This window comes from Puma concolor, chromosome A1, assembly GCF_028749965.1.
Source record: "Puma concolor isolate L17-30 chromosome A1, mPumCon1.1.hap2, whole genome shotgun sequence".
NCBI lineage: Eukaryota > Metazoa > Chordata > Mammalia > Carnivora > Felidae > Puma > Puma concolor.
The window spans coordinates 25,683,948-25,708,126 of record NC_141667.1 but is presented as its reverse complement, the minus strand read 5'-3'; the positions used below and the strand labels follow the sequence as shown (position 1 = coordinate 25,708,126).

Genomic DNA, 24,179 nt, shown 5'->3' with positions numbered 1-24,179 from the left:
TTTGACTAAAAACATTTGAAAATCCATTATTCACAGAAATACAGTGGAAGCTAATGTAGGGTTTTAAAAAAATCAGTGTTTAGGAAAGGCATAAGAAGATCAGTTGAGGGGCGCCTGGGTGGCGCAGTCGGTTAAGCGTCCGACTTCAGCCAGGTCACGATCTCGCGGTCCGTGAGTTTGAGCCCCGCGTCAGGCTCTGGGCTGATGGCTCTGAGCCTGGAGCCTGTTTCCGATTCTGTGTCTCCCTCTCTCTCTGCCCCTCCCCTGTTCATGCTCTGTCTCTCTCTGTCCCAAAAATAAATAAACGTTGAAAAAAAAAAAAAAAAAAGAAGATCAGTTGAGACTTGGAATAGCCATCACAGGTGACACTAAGTAGGGCTGAGTTTGGAAATAACAGTCAATGTTTACTGAATGGTTCTTGTGTTAAGGGTTTTTGTGTGTGTTATTCCTCACAATATCCCAATGAGTTAAGTTCTCTTACTGTAAAAGGGAAGCTGAGACTTAGGTCACGCAGCAGGAACATGGAGAAGGGGACACTGGAGCCAGGCAGTAGCTCTTTGAAGCTCACAGTTTTACCACTATGCTGTACTATATTTCAGTCATAACACTTCTTTCTTGTCTCAGTCTTGGCATGATTCACATCAACTAGGGTGCGAAGGCTCCTAAACAGTGCCGGTGGCCCACGGACGGGCTTCAGTGATCTGTCTGCTGTTGATGAACATTTTGACGTTACAGACGTGCTAGGGATGCTGTAGCTGGAGGATGGCTATTCAACAAGGTCTTCAGAGAACGTGAAATTGTGCAGCCTCAGCCTTGCTTCAGCCTCTGCAATGAGCCCCTGCTTCTGAATCACAGGAACCAAACTCACAAGATACTAATGTATAGAATGTCAACTTACTAATTTGCAGTGGTGAGACATACCCTTCCAGTGACGAATATTTACTGTGCAGAGAACTCCCTCCTAAGAATCCAGGTTCACAGAAACCTTGTCGCCATAACTTCATTTGTTGAACTCAAATGAGAATAAAGGGACAGGATGGCACTGATGTTTGGGATTCCAGAAGTGCAGCTAGAACTACAAAACCACAGAGGCAGTGCAGGACCAGTTAGTTTAGAAACAAGCACAAGAGAGCGCTGTGACTCAGAATAACCAAGTACAGCCTAATAATGAGTATTTACACAGCTGATCCTCATGTATCTCGGGCATTTCTAAAAGATGTCCAACAAAAACTCCTTTAGTTTCATGCAAGTACTTTCTCCTAAGCTGTCTGGTGAATGGATAATCTTGTAGTAAGAAACACACCACTGACTGTAAACCATTAGCAGTATGATGCACACATTGCCAGCAATCCAGGGCCACTACTGCTGAAACAAAATAAAGATTTGGATAGAGTATCATATAAAGGTGAAGAACTTTGACTAAGAGCTCCTTGAGGACATAGAACAAAGATAGAGGCCTACAGGAAAAAAAAAAAAAAAAAAAAAAAATATATATATATATATATATATATATATATATATTTATGAAATTTATTGTCAAATTGGTTTCCATCCAACATCCAGTGCTCATCCCCAAAAGGTGCCCTCCTCAATACCCATCACCCATCCTCCCCTCCCTCCCACCCCCCATTAGCCTTCAGTTTGTTCTCAGTTTTTAAGAGTCTCTTATGGTTTGGCTCTCTCCCTAACTTTTTTTTTTTTTTCTCCTTCCCCTCCCCCATGGTCTTCTGTTAAGTTTCTCAGGATCCACATAATAGTGAAAACATATGGTATCTGTCTTTCTATGACTTATTTCACTTAGCAGAACACGCTCCAGTTCCATCCACGTTGTTACAGAAGGCCATATTTCATTCTTTCTCATTACCAAATAGTATTCCATTGTGTATATAAACCACAATTTCTTTATCATCAGTTGATGGACATTTAGGCTCTTTCCATAGTTTGGCTGTTGTTGAAAGTGCTGCTATAAACATTGGGGTACAAGTGCCCTTATGCATCTCACTACTGTATCCCTTGGGTAAATTCCTAGTAGTGCTATTTCTGGGTCATAGGGTAGATCTGTTTTTAATTTTTTAAGGAACCTCCACACTGTTTTCCAGAGCAGCTGCACCAGTTTACATTCCCACCAACAGTGCAAGAGGGTTCCTGTTTCTCCACATCCTCGCCAGCATCTATAGTCTCCTGATTTGTTCATTTTAGCCATTCTGACTGGCGTGAGGCGATTTTCTCAGTGTGGTTTTGATCTGTATTTCCCTGATGAGGAGGGATGTTGAGCATCTTTTCATGTGCCTGTTGGCCATACAGAAAATATTTCTAAAGAAAAACTTTTCTTCCTCAATACTGAGAAATATATACTTGTTAATACCAAAGCTATAGTCAATGCTTACATTTAAGTCCATTTTCAAGAACTTGCCAAAATCTCATGTGTCAGTGATATGTGCATATAATCCAAAACCCTGTATTGTGGTATTCCTCATTGATATTTAGAACACAGATGAAGGATGTCTTTATAAACTTTTTTTTTTAATCTTTAATTTTTTTTTTTTTATTTTAGAGAGACAGAGAGACATGTGAGCAGGGGAGACAGGCAGACAGACAGAATCTTAAATATTGACTCCACACTCAGCACTGAGACTGACTTAGGGCTTGATCCCACGACCCTGGGATCATGATCTGAGCCAAAATCAAGAGTTAGACGCTCAAACGAGACACCGAGGTGCCCCTAAACTAAACACCTTATTTGAAATGCCCGGTGATATAATTTACCAAATTGGTGGCAGTCAATAGACAGGGACTGAATTTCATTCAAACAGAATTACAGAGCATGAGAACTAAATGATCTGAATGTTCCTAAAATAGAAATTGGTGCCCTTTTTTTTTTTTTCAACGTTTATTTATTTTTGGGACAGAGAGAGACAGAGCATGAACGGGAGAGGGGCAGAGAGAGAGGGAGACACAGAATCGGAAACAGGCTCCAGGCTCTGAGCCATCAGCCCAGAGCCCGACGCGGGGCTCGAACTCACGGACCGCGAGATCGTGACCTGGCTGAAGTCGGACGCTTAACCGACTGCGCCACCCAGGCGCCCCTGGTGCCCTTTTATTCCACCTGAATTAAAACGATGCTTGAGTCACATCCTAGTTCATGGGAATTATAATAAATGACTACTGAAACAGACTCATAAGATCAGTGCTATGAACACATTGAGATCATACACAATTAACTAGTGCTACGGTTTGATTTTAAATCTTTATTTTTTTAATTTTTGTTTTTTGTTTTAAATCTTTAAAATCTCAAAACATACCTTTTTATTTATTTTAGCACACAAAATAATTTACTCATAAAAGTAACATCCGTTTATAGAATTCTAATAAAATTTTTTCAAAACTTAAAAATAAATAGCACTCTTTTGCAATTCTGATTTTACAGAGAAAACTTTTTGGCACATAATGTTCTATCAAAATAGAAAGCTGAATCACTTTGCTTTGCTTTTCACAACAGAAATAGGCATTCACGCTATCAGCCTTGGGAAATTGGTGACGAGAAAAATTCGCAGGAAAATAGCATCATTGGAAAAATGGGATCTGGTGCCATCTATTGAGTGGCAATGGTAATGTGATCTTGGGTATTAGCCATCAAGTTAAGTAACATACAATTGCAGTTACATGCAGCTGCACAGGTACACATGTAGTCAAGGCCTGACAGTAACATGTAAAATGAAAACAAATGCTATGTTAGGACTGAGGAATGGATGGATGTTTTTTTTTCCCCCTTTAAATGCCATCCTACCTTTTAAAGAAAAAGATATTACGTAGTGAAAAATAATTGCTGAACATGGGGAATGCTGAAGACGGGAAGACTGGTAAATTAAGCAAATGGAAAGTTCTATGATTTAGAGGGACTCAGATAGGGTCTCTTCCTCACGGGGAGGCTGGTGGAAGGCAGATATGTCTTTGGGTATTTACCGTAGGTCAGAATTAAGGATTTACCTTTTTTTCTACTATTTACATTAAAAGCTAGTTTATTTGAAGAAATTATCAACCCAGACTGCCAATAAAGTGGCACTTAGGAACTACAACGATAATCGATGCCAATACTGATCATCTGGAGGCACCAAAAACCCTGAAGGGCTTTTCTGATTAGCAAAGAAAATTTTTGTTTTGTTGACTGCTCAAATAGACCTTCTCCATACCAACAATAATGTGAGTTTGCCACAACAGCTGCACCACAACCCTGACAGTCTTGGAAAGGTAGGATTCCTGCAACATTTTCATGGACTAGCAAGTTTATTTATTTATTTTTTTGGTAGCTTTTGAGAATGTTACTTTCTTATCCTACCAGGATGCCTTGAGTACTAAGAAGATGCCTAAGACATGTTTGTGGTTGCTCCTTCATAATACTTCTCGTAATCCATAATTTGTTTCTTAGCCATCCCCTAAGAGGGCAGGGGGCCTTGTCTATCCTGTTCATCACAATATACCCAGCACCTAATTATGTTTAGCACATGTAAATGCTCAATAAATGTCAGTTGGTTGAGTGAATAAATGAATGAATTTTGTACAGTCCAACTGACCTAGGGGGAAAAAACAACCCGCACAAAATGAGGAAGACTATGATGGAAAGGAAGAAAAATAAGCAACAATTAATTGGAGGGGGGGAGCGTAGAACTGATGTAAAAAAAAAAAAATTGTCATCATTCAACAACTGATAAGATCTGTTTGAGATTCAAACTATCTGAAAGATTTTAACAAAGTTAATATAAAAACAAAAGTCTTCTCTGGAAGACTCATTTATAATAAGTTAATGAAAACCCTGTTATTACATCAAGATGTTATAGGAACCTAGTGTTTTGTTGTTTCAAGATGGAGAACACTCTGCTAAATACACCAGGTGAATGTCTACAGCCCCATACAGGGAGCTCAGCACATTAAGGACTTTTTCTTGAATGGTGTCGACTTGCTCAGAAGGACAGTAATCATCCAGACTTGACCTGGAACCAAGAAGGGAAAGAAAAAGAAAAATACACATAAATGTGATCATACTGTGCAGTGAGGAAAAGTCTGCATGTGTTGATTTCAATATAAAATAGAAACAAAGATGTACTGAATTTTGGAATAATAACAGTTGGAAGCTACTAAATAGTTACTCTATGTCAGGTACATTACATTATATTCTTTAATCTTCTCAGCAACTCTATGAAATAGGTACTTTTACTATCCCTTTAAAGGAATCTAAACAGAAAGATTAACCTGCATAAGTCACATAGCTAGTAAGTGCTAGTGACAGGATTCAAAATGACACAGCACGCTTCAAAGCCTCAGTGCTTTATCATTAGACTGCTGTTTCCCTTAGAGGGAGATATGGGAAATACTGGGGGTTCTTAAGTGAGTGGACATCTTTCCTATCCTTTTATTATGGGTACACTAGGGCTAGAAATTACAAGGGTAGAGTCTTCCCAACTGATAATAGGTTTCTACTTCTACAAACTATTTGTTAACAAGCATACAGAATTATCCAGAATCAAATGTGGAGATGTGCTGGTATTAGGATTAGTTTCCTAGATGGTATAAAGGAGAAAAGAGCAAAGTAGGATAAGGCAGGAATCTGTATCTTGGTGACTCTTTGTAGAATCACCAACTACAACTTTAGTTACCAACTAGTTACAGTGTCACTGAAAATTATAGCCAGATTAAGTTCTGAAATGACTTGATCAGCGTCTCCTGGTTCTGGACTTGGGTGAGGAAAGCCATTTGAGGAGGATGGATTGGAAAGAGTGGCATAGAAATCTTTACGGAAGGAAATGGAGGGGTGTCTGGACGGCTCAGTCAGTTAAGTGTCCAACTCTTGATTTCAGCTCAGGTCATGATCTCCCGGCTGTGGGACTGAGCTCTGAACTGGGCTCTGAGCTGACAGTGTGTAGCCTGCTTGAGATTCTCTCTTTCCCTCTTCCCTCCCCCCCCAACTCTCTCTCTTTCTCAAAATAAATAAAAATTTAAAACAACTTGAAAAGGGGTGACTGGGTGTCTCAATTGGTTAAATGTCCAACTTTGGGTCAGGTCATGATCTCACTGCTTGTTGAGTTTGAGCTCCGCGTTTAGCTCTGTGCTGACAACTCAAAGCCTGGAGCCTGCTTGGGATCCTGTGTCTCCCTCTCTCTCTGCCCCTCCCCGCTCATGCTCTGTCTCTCTCAAAAATAAATAAAAAACATTTAAAAAAAACACAAAAACTTAAAAAGAAAAGAAGGAAATGGAATTAGTTATTTAGTCCTTGTCACAAGTATTTTAGACCTAAATAATCTGTGAGACATAATCTGTGAGACTTCTGATAAACTCATTCTATTCTCTGGTGATCAGGTTATTTTTGAGACTAGATGTAAATATTTAAACACAATAAATAAGACAGAGCGATTAAAATTATTAAATACTACCTAATATATACATATGGATAAAGACCTACTTTAAGACAGTATCATATATAAAAGTTTAATTTATAAGCCTCAATCAGTCAAAGCTTTCTGGCTTCTTTAAAACAGAGTAGTTCTTGATGCAAACTACCCTCAAGATGTAGTTTTGGAAATCTGTTGGTGCATTTTTGATTGTCACAATGACAACCGAAGGGCCAAGGTGAGAGGGCAGGGCTGCTAAAATGCTTGCAACATGCAGGACAGTCCTGCACTATGAATGTGAATATGAATACTTGTCCTGTGTCCTACATACTTTTTTCCAAAGTTCATGGAGCACTCACATAAGTGAAAACCATTTTTAATTTTTTGAGCCTAGAATTTAATACTCTTTTACATATGAACAAAGTATTTTTGAAAATGAATTAAATATAAACTAAATTTCCCAAGAATGCAACTACTCTGTATATTGAGGGAAGATTGGACTCTAAGCTTAGAACTTTACCAGGAAATTGTTATGACCAGAAAAAACATGTCACATGGGGCACCTGGGTGACTCTGTCAGTTAAGCATCTGACTCTTGATTTCAGCTCAGGTCATGATCTCACAGTTCGTGAGACTGAGCTCCACATCAGGCTCTGTGCTCACAGTGCAGAGCCTGCTTGGGATTCTCTCTCCCTCTCTCAAAACAAATAAATAAACTTAAAAAAAAAAACAAACATGTCACTATGGCAGTGCTGTTAGGGTATTTGGCCAATACATCACGTGATTATCTGTCTGCATTTGTAACTGTTACATTTAGAGACTCCTTGTAAAGATGCTAGTCTTGTGTGGCATTTTAATACATATTATTTTATCAATTACTTTTATTTCTTTTATGTTAGGATTTTCTTGTGTGTACGCACATATAAACATATGTTTAAATTATGTGTACAGGTATATTATTGCTATAGAATAAATGTTTGTGTCCCCGCCAAATTCGTATATTGAATCCAATCCTCAATGTCATCATATTTTGATTAGATCACAAGGGTGGACCCCTCACGAATGAGATTAGTGCTGTTATAAGAGACCCCAGAGACCTCCTTCATGGGGTTTACAGGGAGAAGATGGCTGTGAACCAGGAAGCAGGTCTTTACCACACTGAATCTGTTAGTAACTTTACCTTAGACCACCCAGCCTCCAGGACTGTGAGAAATGGATTTCTCTTGTTTATAAGCCACCTGGTCTATGGTATGTTTGTTAATGCAGCCTGAATGAACTATGTAGGTTAGATCACCTATGAATTTCATTTCAGGATGGTAAAAGGAGGTTACAAAATATTTGTCATAAAATATATAAAGTACTAACCTCATAGTTCCATACAAAACCAGCCCAAAGATGAACACAGAAAAGTTTCATTAAATTGTTGTAACTATTCAGCAATTATGTTCAAATTTAAAAAATGGCAGCAGCTAAATATTCATTTGTAGGACAAAGAAATAGGAATTCCTGTGTTCATCTGAATAGTATCACCAACTTCAAAGACAAGATAATAAGAATTGTATGTTTTTTGCCAACCATCACTAAGAGGAAAGAGCAAATACAACATCTGAATTTTGAGCTGAGTAGGTAAAAAATTGGTTAGTAATAGTAATCATTAGATTAACCTGTGGAAACTGTATTAATTTCTTATGGCAGCTGTAACAAATTGCCACAAATTTAGCAGCTTAAAGCAACACAAAATTACTACCTTACAGTCTTGTTGGAGATGAGAAGTCCTATAATAGAGGGGCTAGCAGGGCTGCATTCTTCTCTAGGTTCTAGGGGAGAATGTTAGTCTTTCCAGTTTCTGGAGGCTGTCTGCCTTCCTTAGCCTGAGGCCCTATCCTCCATCTTCTAAGCCAGTAGCCTAGCATCTTCCAATTTCTCGAATTCTGACCCTCTTAAAATGACGACTGTGATCACATTGATCCACTGGATAATCCAAGGTATTCTCATTTCAAGATCCTTGAGTTAATTACAACTGCAAGGTCCCTTTTCCTATAGAAGGTTACATATCTGCAGGTTCTGGAGATTCGGATGTGAACATCTTTGGCGTACCACTATTCAGGCTACCACACTTACCTTGCAATTGTCACGAGAGTAGGTTTTGGTAAATTTTTCAGTAAATAATATACAGACTGAATAAGATACTCAATTTCTTGTTCTGTGCTGATATGGTGAGGAAGTTCTGAATAATCACAGGTTAGACCAGCCTGGTGAACCTGAAAATAAGAAAATTAAGAATTACACTATAAGGCTTTATTGTTTTTAGAAAATTCTTTAACCATTAGAGGACTTGCTGATACATTTTTTAATAATATTGTGGACTGGGATTGTTTTTTCCTTAACAGCTTCTGTGTCACAGAAGTTACCTATTCTCTCAAGTTTTGAAAGAACTGGCCTGTACATTTGTTTGGGCCTGATGCCTTTTGTAGGAATAACTCCTTAACTATTTTTTTTATTTTATAATTATGGATTAATTCAGTTGCTGTCTTTACTTGAGTCTATTTTGACAATTCATATTATCTAGCAAATTATCTATTACACCTAGATTCTAAAAGCTGATATAAAATTGTACATAATATTCTGGTTTTACCTTTTCTTTCAACATATTATTTTATTTTTAAAATACATGCATGTACTGCTATATTCAAAGTTTTAAGAGGATACAAGGGAGAGTTTTCCTCCTGTCACCAGTTCCTTATATATCCTTTATGTACAATCAAATAGTACTGACGTACATTTATGTGTCTTAAATGTAAATGACTGATGTTCCAGTCTCATAGCACTAAACTGTGCCTGAAAGCTAGAAGTGGCTCACAGGCTAACATTTTATAGCCTTTGCTTGAAGTTTTGAAAATTGGAACTCAAGTATGTCACTGTTTTCCCTACTGTATATACGTGCAAAGCATGGAAAAAAACCATTAATCTGATATTTTATTGGAGGTTCTGAATACACATCAAAAATTTAACTAGGAACAATCCTCGTAGTAAAATGATATGAATGTTCTTTTCTACTGAACTGATCAAAACACTTAGTGTTCCAACCCTGCAGCTATAGGCACATCATATTTGATTACATTATCTGCAACCAAGCCCATGCCATCCCTTCTGTCTTTCAACAAACAATGTACAAACCACTCCCAACCAGTGGAAAATCCAGATGTAATATAATGATTATAGCAGACCTGCATGAAGACACATTCAATAATGTCATGTGAACTCAAAACATTTTTAAATCCTAAGGATCTTCTAACTCTATCACTCTTAATAACTGCCATGAAAAAAGGGGTGGACTAAGGCGTTTGGACTAGCTCCAATTTAAGCAAAATATTCTTTTGCTAATATTTTTTATTCTTATAAAGTTGGCATTAAATCAATACATAAACTTCAGTTCAAGTAAGGTGGTTTAATTGTATTCCATAACTAAATAAAACACTAGAACAAAACAATTTATTGGAAGTAAAAGCAGCAGCAGGAGTAAAAGAAGAAGACTTATAGGTCTTAGTTTTAGCACAAAATCTGGGAAAAGGCACTTGAACTTCAAATAGGAAATTTTATGCCTCAAATACTGAAAAATGATACAAAAATAAAAGAAATTATCATTAGAAGTATTCACTTTTGCCATAGCTTTCAGGTCACTGTTGGCAAAGTCAGCAATACAGCTGATACGGCTGAGATGTACTTGTCAAAACACCTTCTTTTATCTTTCTGCTTGGTTTTTTTTTTTTTTTTTTTTTAATTTTTTTTTTTTCAACGTTTATTTATTTTTGGGACAGAGAGAGACAGAGCATGAACGGGCGAGGGGCAGAGAGAGAGGGAGGCACAGAATCGGAAACAGGCTCCAGGCTCTGAGCCATCAGCCCAGAGCCCGACGCGGGGCTCGAACTCACGGACCGCGAGATCATGACCTGGCTGAAGTCGGATGCTTAACCGACTGTGCCACCCAGGCGCCCCTCTGCTTGGTTTTTATAATCAGGAAAGTTTTTAGAGGGAGGAAAGAAAGAAGGAGGAAGGAAGGGAGTATAAAAATGAATCGATAAAGAAGGGATATCTTTAGAAAGCTTATTTTTTTGGAAAACTTTTCCAATGTTCTGACTTCTAAGAAGTGTGTATTTTTTCATTTCTTCTCATTTTTTAAAAAGAATTCATTTACACGTCCCTGGTACACAAATAAAAGCAAACCACTTAAATAAAAAGTACTTTTTCTACCCAGAAAAATGTCTTTCTAAAGGGTCAATTTTATACTGCAATATATTTACCATTTCATAGTCTGGTACTTCCATCCGTTTTTTCAAACTCTGTACAAGTGGAATTAGTGATTCCATTCTGGAAAAAAGCCACCCCTCAATTAAACATCACACCACCTCAACTAAAATTACAGAAGCAAATGATAGATATGTAACATTTAAAGTATATCTTTAACAATACATTTCACATGATTGAGAAATGAAAGATAAAGATATTCAAATATCATCTTAAAATATTAAGAAATGTTGTTTTTTCTTACCTAAAAAAGTATACATTGTGTTAAACATTGAAAATTAACACTCAAGAAACTGAGATTTTCCTCTTTTTTAAAAATAGAAGCTCTACTGTGATTTAAAATTATTTTGATCAATAAGAAAACTAAGTGCCTTGAGCACATGGTGTTGAAAAAGTTACCCAAAAGTTCAAAAAAAAATTAAGAATATATTTATTGACATACACAATTACACCCGGGAAAGTTCTATACCATTTAGTATACTAACACTAGTGCCTTTAAGTCATTTAAATTTTATTTATTATTTATTTTTGATGCTTTTTATTTTTGAGAGAGAGAGTGCACGCAAGCAAGCGGGGGAGAGGCAGAGAGAGATGGAGATAGAATCTGAAGGAGGCTCCAGGCTCTGAGCTGTCGGCACAAAGCTTGACATGGGGCTTGAACTCGTGAACTACGAGATCATGACCTGAGCAGAAGTCGGACTTTTAACCAACTGAGCCAACCAGGTGCCCATTATTAAATTTAAATAGAACTCTTTGGGAGTCCTGACTGATGTTTCTAGTATTTTGCCTTCCCCATCAATATCTATGCAACTGCTAGGAGGGAAAAAAGAAAGAGGGGGTCATGGAGACCTATCTATCCACTCATTCTGTTACTCTTTTATGAAAACACTTTCTGGTCTTCTAGACCCTAATCACCTACTTTATTTCTTTTTTTTTTTTTTTTCTTTCTGAGGGTAGGAACCCCTGCCCATTTATTATTATTTTTTTAATATGAAATTTATTGTCAAATTGGTTTCCATCTACTTTATGTACTTCTTAAGGAACAGTGAAGACTCCTTCATGCTGAGGGTCTGGCTCTTCAGGGGCATGGTAAGTTTGGGGAGATTCTTCTTGCTGTCTCACCCACTTTTCCTTTGTGCTATTCTATTTTCCCTCCATTCCAATCATGGTCTGGACTCATTTCTGTTGTAGCCTCATTGTTTTTTCAACTCTGTGACAGAACTCTGCAGGTGCTGAAGAGTTAACTGGGCATGCTTACCAGGCACAGTGGGTTTCAGTGAACGTGGCCCCATCTATAGGCTAGATCCAGGACTCCAAGGTTTTCATGCTATCTTAAGTTTTAAACTCGGCTTGAGACATCACAAATTCACAAAATAGTAGGTACTTTTCAATATTTCTAGGAAGAATCATGTTCTGTGAGATATTTCTAGATCTCCCTCTTCCATCATAATTTCAAGAAGGAGGGAATCATTTTTTGAATGAGTTCCCTATACTGAAGAAGAAGAGCATTAACTGATGTTAAAGTGCCTGGTCAATATTTATTGATGTGATGAATACAATTATGGTTTTTATTCCATACTACTCTTTTTTTAGAGATAATAAAGTTTTATAATGTTTATATTTCAGGGAGGTTTCTCAATATTTGAAACAAAAATTACACTGAATATTTTGAATAGGTAATACATACACATAGCAAAAGACGTTTCTCCCTCATAACTTCATCTATTAGCCATACAATTCCTCTCTTCAGAGGCAACCTCTATTCCAGTTTCCTATGTATTCTTCTAGAAATCTGATGAATTATTACCAATAACAATGACATAATAAGACTTAGTGGCCCAAAATACTATGATTCTAACTTTCTAATTTATGTTGGTATCTTATGACTGATTTCTTACATTTACACTGTGGAGAATAATCTGTGAGAGATCAATTTGAAAATAAGCTAGTTCTGGTCTTCCTATGCTCATGGGGACAAAAAAGTTGATGTCTGATGGTTACATTTTAGTTTTCAGGCTTTTTGTTGAGTCTATATGATTTAAAGAATTATTTCAAAGACTCAACATCACTAATCATTAAGGAAATGCAAACCAACACCACAGTAAGAAATTACCTCACATAAGTCAGAATGGCTAGTATCAAAGAACAAGAAAAGAACAAGTGTTGGTGAGGATGTGGAGAAAAGGAAGCTTTTGTGCACTGTCTGTAAAAATGTAAACTGGTACAGCCACTATGGAAAACAGTATGGAGGTTCTTCAAAAAATTAAAAATAGAAATACCATATGATCCAGGAATTCCACTACTTGGTATTTATTCAAGAAAACAGAAACACTAATTTGAAAAGATATATCCACTCCTATTGTTACTGCAGTATTGTTTGTTATAGTCAAGATATGAAAGCAACCCAAGTGTCCATCGATAGACAAATGAATAAAGAAAATGTAAGACAGATATATGCACATACACATGTCTATGTATACAATGGAATATTACCCAGACATAAAAAAAAGAATGAAATCTTAATATTTATGACAACATGGATGAACCTAGAGTATCATGCTCAGTGAAGTAAGTTTGATAAGTACCACATGATTTCACTTGTGCAATCTAAAGCAGGACAAATGAACAAACAAAAACAGAAACAGACTCATAAATACAGAGAACCAGTGGCTGCCAGAGGGGGTGGGGAGACAGGTGAAACAGGTGAAGGGGATTAAGAGGTCCAAATTTCCAGTTATAAAAATAAGTCACAGGAATAAAAACTAAAGCATAGGGAATATAGTCAATGGTATAATAATATTGTATAGTAACAGGTGGTAACCACATTTATTGTGGTGAGCACTGTAGAATATATCGAATTGTCGATTCATTATGTTGTATACCTGAAACTAATATAATATTGTACGTCAACTACACTTCACTAGAAAAAAACAGAATTAGTTCCAAGAAAAGTACACTATTTATGTCAACATTCTTTCAAACTTGCTTTTTAACACTAAAGGCACTCTTCACCCCACCCTATAAATCGACAAATGATCACACGAAAAGAACTTTCTCTTCATGTTTTCAAGGTAATGTTAATGCTGAGACAATTGGCCAAATAGATGACCTGATGAAGAATCCAGCTTTCAAATCGTGCTTCCTCATATGATGGGCAGTTTTGACCTTCTAGTCATATTGGGTTATCCTTAAAAGGAAGCAAATTTTCACATTTTAATTTACCAATCTAGTAATTTACTTTTTTATTGATAATTTTTTTTTTCTTACTCTCCTTTGAATGGGGGCTGTCTTACAAATCATTAATCTTCTGTAAGACCCAGCACCACATCTTATAGGGGCAGCTACTGCACAATGATTAAAAGCATACCCACTTACTATGGGACTCAGAGCAACTTAAACCTCTGTGTCTTAGCTTCCTCACCTATAAAATGAACACAAAGTCTTAAGATTGTTAGAAGGAATAAATGAGGTAAATGCAAGAAAAAAATCTTACAACTGGGCATATAGATAGCACCTAGTAAAGGCTAACTATTGCTAGTAAATTTGTGTTGGCATTTTTTTTTTTTAAGATACTATTTTTAAGTAAGCACTACACCCAATGTGGGGCTCCAACTCACAACCCTGAGATCAAGCATCACATGCTCTACAAACTGGGCCAGCCAGCATCCTTGTGTTGGCATTTAATACTAATTTTTAAAAAGTAATTTATCTAGCAAACTTAACAATATATCTAGGACTGAAATAAAGTTGGGGAAAAAATGTTTCAAGGTCTTACCCAGGGTTTGAAGCCCATTTCTGTACAGTTTCTTCATCATCACCATCACACAAATCAGCAAAAGCAGCTTCTAAATCTTCTAACTGATGAATTCGAGTATCAACACAATCTACCAAATCTTCCTTTAAGCACATTGAAAAGCCAAGATTATAATTTTTCTTTGAAAAAGTGAAATTCCATTACAATGAAAATATCAGTTCAATTAGTTAAACCATGACTTGTAAGTACTAACCATGGGTTTACCCAATAAACACACAAAGATTCTGGTGAGATGTCCGACAGCACTCTAATGGGCTATAAGATATTATTAGATATGTAACAGACAAAACGCAAAAGAAACAAATGAAGGATACCTCTGTCAGGTTGGTATCAGGCTTTTTAAATTGGTACAACTCTTGTAAGATTTTGTATTCTTCCTGGAAAACAAAACAAAAACCCATATAGTAGGGGAAAAAAACCCAATTGTTTTGATGATATTCTTTAAGTAAAAATGGCTGTGATATTAGGAAGATAGATAATTATTTAAAAATCAGTCTGTGAAAATCCAGCAAATGTATAGTTCAGATATCATTATAAACACTGTCATTTCTATACTGACAAGAATGTATGAAATAGCTATGGAAAAGACTTGATATGAAAGAAGATTTTTAATAATATTCTACTCTATAAATTGGTACATCTTAGGATCTAAACAGATTTTCGCTATTTACAGGAAATATACATGTCCTGAATAACAAAAGAACGCTCCATGTTCACTTTGCAGCCCTTTCCCTAGCTGCAAAAGAGAACCCTGAAGTTCAAAGGTGATAGGGGAGGCAGTTACAATGGAAGAAGGATACTTTCTAAGCACTGACTTTGCAGGAGAGTGTCTCTCTTCATTCAGCACACTAAGTAGCCCCATTATACATGGGTATATCTGGCCCCAAAATCCCATTTAGGAGTATTGTTGCGAAGAAATTATATGCAAGAGCTGAAGTTCACAAAGCACAGTGTTGTGCCACTCCCTCACTGTAATAATCCTGTGACTTGGGTGTGATTATTTTTATTTTATACTTGAACTGTGGGTCAGAAAGGTTAAGTAACTTTCCCAAGAAGTGATAAGCAGAAGCAACAAACAGAACTTAATTCACTCTGGACTTCTGCACATGCTCTTTAAAAAAGGTAAACAAGTGACTTTAACTACATTAAAAAAAAGTCTATTAAATTATAAAGTATACTACATGCTCTTTTCCAAAAGTTCCATAGTACCAAATGGTATAAAGGATACAAAAAACTCCACTACCCAGGTTTCCTGATAGTACTGGAAAAGGAATACCTGCCATTAAGTTCCTTATGTAACTTTTTAGAAATTTTCATTAAAAATATTTGATGAGTATATTTGTAAAATAAATTCCTAAAGTCAGTTTCTTCAGCTTTCAGATGCACCTATTCTTCAAGTTTTCTAAATAGCTCTAAGGTCATTTCATAATTCTAAGAACTTGTGGTTATAGTCACTGGCTCCACATACAACAGCAGAAAGAAATAGCAATTTTTCTCCCTTATTTACAAGTTGGGAAAATACTCTAGGTCCCCCATTCTTGTTCCAGATTACACTAAATCCTCAAATCTTACCTATTTTTAATCATTACCTACTTAGAGGTCTTCAATAACTTAGATAAACCACCATGGCTTCTTATACGTACATATTATGATTGTAAGGTGCAGCATCGTTGTTATAATCAAACACTGAATTTGGGTAGAAAAAATACAGTTGATCTGAATCACTGAAATAGGTCTGAATAACCTCCCAAATGTTGAAGTAAGCAGTTGTGCCCATAAAATGCACCTAGGAATGCTCATTTGGATCATGAATTTACCAGTTTCTTAAATGCCTAGTTCTATCTCAGATCTGTGCATACTAATATTGTCTGGTGATTTGCATTTAAGATCTGATGAGGTACCCTACGGATTAGAGGCGTGAATCATTAGCTGCAAATAGTACATGTGTGATCAGGCACCTGATTCAGATTTTTCAGTGAAAAATCTGTCACACAGGGCTTTCTTTACATGTATAGAATATCTCCGGAAAGATACACCAAGAAACTGGTGATGTTTCTTTCTGAGGTAAGAAACTGAGGAAATGAGGATGGGGTGAGAGAGTGACATTCTTTAATGTATATATTTTCTTACACTGTATGATTTTAGTTTTTTCAACTACCCATGTACGTATTACCTCAATAAATACAAAATAAATACTATCTAGAGCAGGGATTTGCAACCCGCAGCTCACAACCTGTTTTTGTATGGCATTCAAGTTAAGAAAGGTACATATAGGGGCGCCTGGGTGGCGCAGTCGGGTAAGCGTCCGACTTCAGCCAGGTCACGATCTCGCGGTCCGGGAGTTCGAGCCCCGCGTCAGGCTCTGGGCTGATGGCTCAGAGCCTGGAGCCTGTTTCCGATTCTGTGTCTCCCTCTCTCTCTGCCCCTCCCCCGTTCATGCTCTGTCTCTCTCTGTCCCAAAAATAAATAAACGTTGAAAAAAAAAATTAAAAAAAAAAAAAAAAGAAAGGTACATATAAACTTCAATTTAAAAAAAGGTATGTATAATTTAAAAACATTTAAATACAACAAGGAAGAATGTGTGATAGAGACCATATGGGACCCCCAATAAAGTAATTAATATCTGGCTGTTTGCAGAAAATTTGCTGAGCCCTGATCTAGAGAAATGTCATACAATTCTCAAGATCTACATTTTAAAAATGCCACATGTTTACCTGAGTGAACATTTCTTTGAAGGGATTCTTGACTGAAAAAAAATCCAAGTCAATATCCAAAACAAATGCATCCCCTTTCTTCAAAATTTCTAGAATTTCCCCAGTGCTGACTGTTGTCTGGCATTCTTGGCTTTCAGAAAAGCATGGACGTGACTGCTCTAGGCAAGTTTGGCCCTTCTTCTGTGTCACTGTGTCCTTTTCCAGTCCTTCTGAATAAGAGTCACAGTTAGTAGAGGCAGTGTTTTCTGCATCTTCCAGTGCTAGCTTTGGCTTCTTAGCAGAAGACACTGCATCATTTTCTTCTTGATTGTTACAGAGTTTGTAAGGTTTCACCATAATCACATCCAATTGCAAAGGTTTTTGGTTCTCTAGCTGGTCTTCAGTTACATAAAGACCGTCACTTAGAAAGTAATGATCTGTACTTGTAACCCTGCATTAGAGGAAAAAACTATTTTAAAGAAAAATGGACAACTTTGCTGACATTTCATATAGTATTTCCAAAGCACTCAGAAACGTAACAAAGAACATATTTAACAAAAGCTAAGAGCTATCCCTACTTTTTGTAATTCCTGTTCTTCTGCAGAAATAGCATTCCCCAAATTTTTTAGCTGGGCACACAACTGCCCAAAGTAAAGACTGTTAAGTAAAGATTTCATAATCTACCTTGCAGCCAGGTGTGGCCAATTGACTAAGTTCTGGCCTAAGGCTGTGAATGGAAAAGAAGTGTATAAAACCTTGCTCTCCTTTCCTCACTGACTGGCATATGAACGTGGAAGTGGCAAGCCCACCTTGGACTATGAGGACAAAGGCAATACTCTAGAGATGAAGCAAAAAGGTAAAAGGAACTGGAGTTGCTGAACTGGTAAACTGCCACAAAGGCCCTGGGCTGCATGTGGTAAACTCTAATATGAGAAAGAAATAAATGATCTTCTTTAATTAACCTAGTGTGTGTGTGTGTTTTTTTTAACTTAAAAAAAATATTTATTTTTGAGAGAGAAGAGAGAGAGAGAGAGAGAGAGAGAGAGAGAGTGAGCGAGGAAAGGGCACAGAGAGAAAGAGACACAGAATCTAAAGCAGGCTCCAGGCTCTGAGCTATCAGTAGAATCTGACGCAGGGCTTGAACTCATGAACTGTGAGATCATGACCTGAGCCGAAGTCAGATGCTTAACCAAATGAGCCACCAAGGGGCCCCTTTAAGCTAGTGTTTTGGAGCTCATATCAGCTGAAACTTTAACCAAATAATCACTTATGAGAAAAATTGTATCTGGAAATAATTTCGCTTAACAGAAACTTCCTCTGATGTGTTTCAAAGCTTTGTCAAATTTTATATGAACATATTTTAATATGAAAAGCAACTTAAAAATGTTATACATATGCAGAATGCATTTTACAAGTTACAGATTTCTACTCAGTAAGTTCTTAGCTTTTCACTATTTTATGCCTTAGTAAATACTTTGAAAAGCAAAACTAAATTCGTCTTCCAGAGGCAGGCTCTATCCAACTAAAATAAAGGTCATATTTATTTTCTACTCCCCCTCCTCCAGTTATACAGCATTAAATTTAAAAAGGTATTAATTTTCCAAAATAAGATTAATGACATAATAAAGCTAATAAATATCCAGGCTTCTTATAAATTATGCCATCCTAAGAAAGACAAAGCCTGTATTCTCCAAACTAAATTTGCATTCTTCTTTAATAAAGGACCCTTCACATTCATTTCATCACAAGAGAATGTAGAAAGTCAAGAACATGTTGATATTTATAAAGATAATTACAGTATTGCAATACACATAAAACATTGGTTAAACTGCTTACACAACAAAAATAGTTGCACATGTAACTCAAGCCAGAGAATGCTGTAATTTAATTTAGGTTAATTACCTAAAGCTAGTCATAGTACTAAAATGAAAACTCCAAATCTACTTTTTAGCTATTGGATTTACAAAAAAAAAAACAAAAAAAACAAAAAAAAACAAAAACCCAAAATGAGGTAATTTTGCTTTTCCAGTGCTAACTGTTAAATTCAGTGGACAATAGTTATATTGTAAGGAAATGGCATTTCCTTAAATATATAAATCATTAAATATATATATCTATAAGGTATTTCACTGATTTAACGGAATTAGTCATCAATGGAGCCGGAATTCCAGAAGATGGAGACCATATTATTCAAAACCAACTTGACTAGCAACAAAATATAAATGATATGTGAAGAAGGTCCAGAGACATGAAAGCTTGGTTCCTGGTGTTTTGAGAACTATTTAAATAGTTGAGGCTTAATCTGACCCTATCTGTATGTAGAGAACTTACAAGTTATTATGGGGATTCAAAGTAAGATAAAAGAAGAACTCATTCCCTTTCACACTCACAAATATGATGAAATTACCTGATGGTTGTGGTAGAAATGTCTCTGCCTACTAAAAAGTGATGCTTTCCCTCTCTGATTTGCTGAGCCCACATGGGATGAAGCCATAGAACATGAGAAAAATGGCCAGCATAAACCGCAGGCATAATCCAATTCTCAATACTTAATTCTCTGGAAAAGAAATAGAAAGCATGAAAGAAATAGAAATAGAAAGAATAGAAAGAAAGAATAGAAAGCATGAGTGGGTTTTCCAAATGTAATTTCACCCAGAACAAGATTTTAACAATTTTCATAATGACATCAAGGGCTTATTTCCCTTTTTCATTATACTGACATTTGCACTAACAGTGCAAAGCAATGGTGGGTTGATGTCCTGAGATTAATCAAGGCAACAGCATCAACTCTACTAGCAGTCACTGTATTCTTCACTACCAAACACCACTGACCCCTCCCAAAGCCAGTTTCATGTATAAAAAAAAAAAAAAAAAAAAGCCAGTTTACTAGTTTACTAAACCTTGACCCTGAATATACATTTTAAATAGTCTGTGCAGTAAAATGAGAAATGCACAAAAAGTACTTCTGCTACATACTTTGAGGTACCATGGTTGTTTCAAGGAAAAGTACTTGTGACTGAATTGAAAACACCATTTTTCCTGAAAGAAAGATTGATCAACATACAATGGTTATTCAGACTTGAAATTGAATTGTTGGATTTCCACATTCGAACTGAGCTTTAAGAACCACTACTTGTCAAGTTTTGGTATGGTACTGAATATTCATAATTATCTGAAAAAGCTATGAAAATACTGTTCCTAAATTTTCTTCATATAGTTCCACCAAAACAACATATGGCAACAAATCGAATGCAGAAGGAGATAGGAGAAATAGCTGTCTCTTATAAAGGCAAATATTAAAGAGATGGGAAAAAAATTAAATATTGTTATTCTTCTCCCCAGATACTTTGCTTTAAAAAATAAATTTTTCATAAAAATATCATATTTATGCTAACACATACAGGTCTATTAATTTGAATGAATTACTTTAAACATTTCTCAGCTTTAAATTCAAATACGGTAAATATCAATAGATGTAACCTACACTTAGAAGAAAGCTCAGTAATTTTTAGGAATATACAGGAATCCTGAGACTAAAAAGTTTAAGAATTATTCTACAACTGTATAGTCTATATACTTATAAGTTTTTTCAATTTCTAAAATATATAATCTCTAAATTTATAAAAGAGACTAACAACAATGGTAGCCTACCACATTTCTTTAGAAATTAGTGCTCTAGGGGCACCTGGATGGCTCAGTCGGTTGAGCATCTGACTTTGGCTCACGGTTTGTGGGTTCGAGCCCTGCGTAGGGGTCTGTGCTGACAGCTCTGAGCCTGCAGCCTGCTTTGGATTCTGTGTCTCCTTCCCTCTCTGCCCCTCCCTCACTTGTACTCTGTCTCTCATAAATAACATAACATAACATAACATAACATAACATAACATAACATAACATAACATAAAATAAAGAAATTAGTGCTCTAAAATGGGGTTCTGGAAAAAGTCAACTAAAAGAAGTGTAGTAGGCTAAAATTAATTCATGTAAACATCTATCTCTTAATTTTATATTATAAAGAAAAGTTACTGCTATGTAACTTTTTACCTGATATGAGTAGACTACATTCTAACAAAATGCATACATAAACAGTGGCAGAATTTCAGAGAACTTTATTGCTAAAGAAAGGCTTATAAGTCAATGTTTATAGATACATTAGGTATAATCCTTCCTGCGGATTGTACAAATTGCGAGGTTGGAAGGACAATACTGGAAGAAAGGATATACAAGTTAAAGATGTGTTGCCTATATAATTATTGAATAATGTGTTTAAGACACATTATCTTGTGCCTTAGTATTCAGACTTTTTAAGTGGAGGGGTAGGGAGTACTGGCTCAAGTAACATCTAAAGTCTCTTCTACTTCTTTCACTGGCTGGGCCACATTTTTTTTTAAATCAGATTTTATTTAATTAATTAATTAATTTAATGTTTATTTATTTTGAGAGAAAGAGAACATGAGTGGAGGAGACACAGATAGACACAGAACCCGAGGCAGGATCTAGGCTCTGAGCTAGTAGTACAGACAGCAATGTGGGGCTTGAACCCACAAACCAGGAGATCATGACCTGTGCTGAAAACTGGATGCTTAATGGACTGAGCCACCCAGGTGCCCCAGGCTACCTGTTTTTGTAAATAAAGGTTTATTGGAACACAGCTACACTCACTTGTTACATAGTGTCCATGGTTGCTTTCATACTACAAGGGCAGAGATAAGTAACTGCAACGCAGACTGTATGGCCAGCAAGCCTAAGATATTTAATATCTGGCTCTTTATGAAAAAGTCAACAATTGGTGTAATTAAAATAAAACAGGCAAAGAAAAGAAAAAGAAAACACATGAGCTCGGCAAAGTCTAGTTCCCTTAATAGTTCATCACATCTGCAAATTGTATTTCAAGCAAATAAAAGATCTCTAACAGGGGTGCCTGGCTGGCTGTTGCTGGAGCATGCAACTCTTGATCTCCAGCTCTTGAGTTCGAGCCCCACACCAGGGGCAGAGTTCACTTAAAAACAAAACAAAAGAAAAAATCATTAACAAAAATCACGTATTACCCAAAAAGTGTTTCCTTGTCAAACACAGTGTCAGCTGGCATATTCACAGGAATAAGGAGGTCTGGATGTGAATCGAAATGCACAAAACTTATATTACTGGCAGGAAGATGCTTTGAGCCAATGGCCCGGTATATGTAAGGCAGGACCTGTAAAAACACACGCACACATTCAGAATGGGCACTGAAATCATGAGCATCCGCTCAGCTGCAGGCTGAGAAACAATGCTAAACGTAGCCGCCCGGAATTCGAAGCGCACCGAATCGTTAAACGGTAGGCAAATACAAAATCTGTTCGTCCTAGGTGGGTTTAGATAACGTTCTCCAGCTTTTTTCCCTCAGAAGTTCCAGGTTGCTCCTCCAAAGGCCTTAATGGGCATCTCTTGCTGCCATCTCGCCCCCAACACAAACTCGGAAGATGAAGCGGGTAAACAGATGGGCTCTCAGGAAAAAAACGGGTAATGAAGACACATTCTGGCATTAAGGGTGTGTTCAAGCCACCCTGGGTCTCCTGGCCTTTTCCACACCTTAGAATGGTGGAGCCGGGCTAGGTAGCCTGTCAAGCTCTGTGGCTCTAGATTTAAACCGGAAGTGGACAGCACCGCTTAACCCACGCTTGGCTTTTGCTCGGGTCCATACACTCTATCTCTAGGTCCTGGGAAACCCAACTTCCCGCCTCTCCTCTTAACTTTCTCCATCCATAAATCCGGAGCCCACTCCTTCCCTCTTTCATATCCGGATAATCCCCAAGGTCTACGAATTAAAAAAAAAAAAAAAAAAAAAGTCTTAGATGCATGATCCTCCCTCATAGGCTTCCAGAAGACCAGATAAAGGCACCATTTTAGCTACTCCAAAGTAGCACTGCCACAAAAAATAGAAAATACCTTCGGTGTTTACAAACGCAGGGCTCTGTGTTAGATTTATAAGGAAGCTTTTTAATGTTTATTTTTGACAGAGAGAGAGCGCGAGAGAGCGAGCGAGAGACAGAACGCAAGCGGGGGAGGGCCAGAGAGGGAGCAAGACGCACAATCCGCAGCAGGCTCCAGGCTCAGCGCTGCCCGCACAGAGCCCCAGGCGGGGTTGAACCCCGAGATCGTTACCTGAGCCCAAGTCGGATGCTTAACCGACTGGGCCACCCGGGCCACCCCATATTAAAGGATTTATGTACACACCCAGCACACAATAATAGCAGCGGCCCTAAGGGTGCTAAGGTGATGGTCCCGTTTCACAGATGACAGCCCACATTCTTTGCTAAAACCTTCCCACCTACACGGCAGGACTGTGTTGGAGACGCCAGGGAGAGCTGGAAGCCTCCGTTAAGAAGCAGGTTAAGGACACGGGACTCTGCAGTCAGAATGCTCAGGTTCGAAGCCCGACGCCACCAGTTGTTGGTTGCGGGATTTCTGGGCAAATCGCGAGGGTTAAATGAATTGCCCGACGCATACTCAGCGAACCATAAATGTCAGGGCCTGTTCCTCCCAGTTAGTCATTTTGGTGTTTTTTCCCCACAGCAATGGAACTCGCGCGGGTAACAAATTCCGATTATCTCCGGCCTTCGATGCCGAGGCTCCGCCGCCTCCCGGGCCCTCACGCGATTCTGCCTCAGGACCCAGCAGTCGCCGGCTCACCTCCTGGTGATCCTCCACGACCCACACTGGGAGTTTGGAGTAGCGCCGGAGGCGAGCGCGCTCTCCCACAGAGTCTGCGCTCATGGTTTCCCTGTCAGCGTCCTCGCCAGCCGCAGTGCTGAGGCTAGGACTCCCGAAAGCGGGAGCTGCGGCCTCACAGACCCTCCCGGGTGGAAACGCGCGCTCACCCGGTTGTGGTTCCTTATTGGAAGATGTAGAGGACAGGGGGCGGGCGCCGAGGGGTTCTACAAAGACTATTGGCTTAATTATCCATCGCTCTAGTTGACGGACCAATCACTGCGCACAAGGCCCTGT

The 24,179-nt window shown here is 37.7% G+C and overlaps 1 protein-coding gene across 3 annotated transcripts; it reads right to left on the bottom strand.

The window, feature by feature from the left end:
- Nucleotides 1-3,228: 3,228 nt before the first annotated feature.
- Nucleotides 3,229-24,056, bottom strand: CA1H5orf22 (chromosome A1 C5orf22 homolog). 3 transcript variants are annotated; one of them, XM_025924886.2, is made up of 9 exons: nt 23,865-24,056; nt 22,241-22,386; nt 19,603-19,752; nt 17,217-17,646; nt 14,817-14,879; nt 14,464-14,585; nt 10,685-10,751; nt 8,505-8,644; nt 3,229-4,988 (listed from the first exon to the last, which is right to left on the bottom strand). In XM_025924886.2, exons 1-9 carry the CDS (start codon nt 23,946-23,948, stop codon nt 4,856-4,858), a joined length of 1,335 nt encoding a protein of 444 aa, XP_025780671.1. In that variant the 5' UTR covers nt 23,949-24,056; the 3' UTR covers nt 3,229-4,855. The 3 variants fall into 3 exon arrangements, with proteins under 3 accessions (XP_025780671.1, XP_086532555.1, XP_086532549.1); XM_086676429.1 differs by lacking the exon at nt 23,865-24,056 and adding an exon at nt 20,172-20,234 and having other exon boundaries at nt 22,241-22,369; XM_086676423.1 differs by lacking the exon at nt 22,241-22,386 and having other exon boundaries at nt 23,865-24,021.
- Between the last annotated feature and the right edge of the window lie 123 nt (nt 24,057-24,179).

Bases quoted from the DNA above. Each gene is read 5' to 3' on its own strand.
- CA1H5orf22 (XM_025924886.2), bottom strand. From the start codon at position 23,948: ATGAGCGCAGACTCTGTGGGAGAGCGCGCTCGCCTCCGGCGCTACTCC. The intron at 17,647-19,602 runs GTAATTTCATCA...CCTCTAATGCAG, and splicing joins ATTTCTACCACAACCATCAG to GGTTACAAGTACAGATCATT. The intron at 4,989-8,504 runs GTAAGTGTGGTA...TCTTGGTTCCAG, and splicing joins ACTCTCGTGACAATTGCAAG to GTCAAGTCTGGATGATTACT.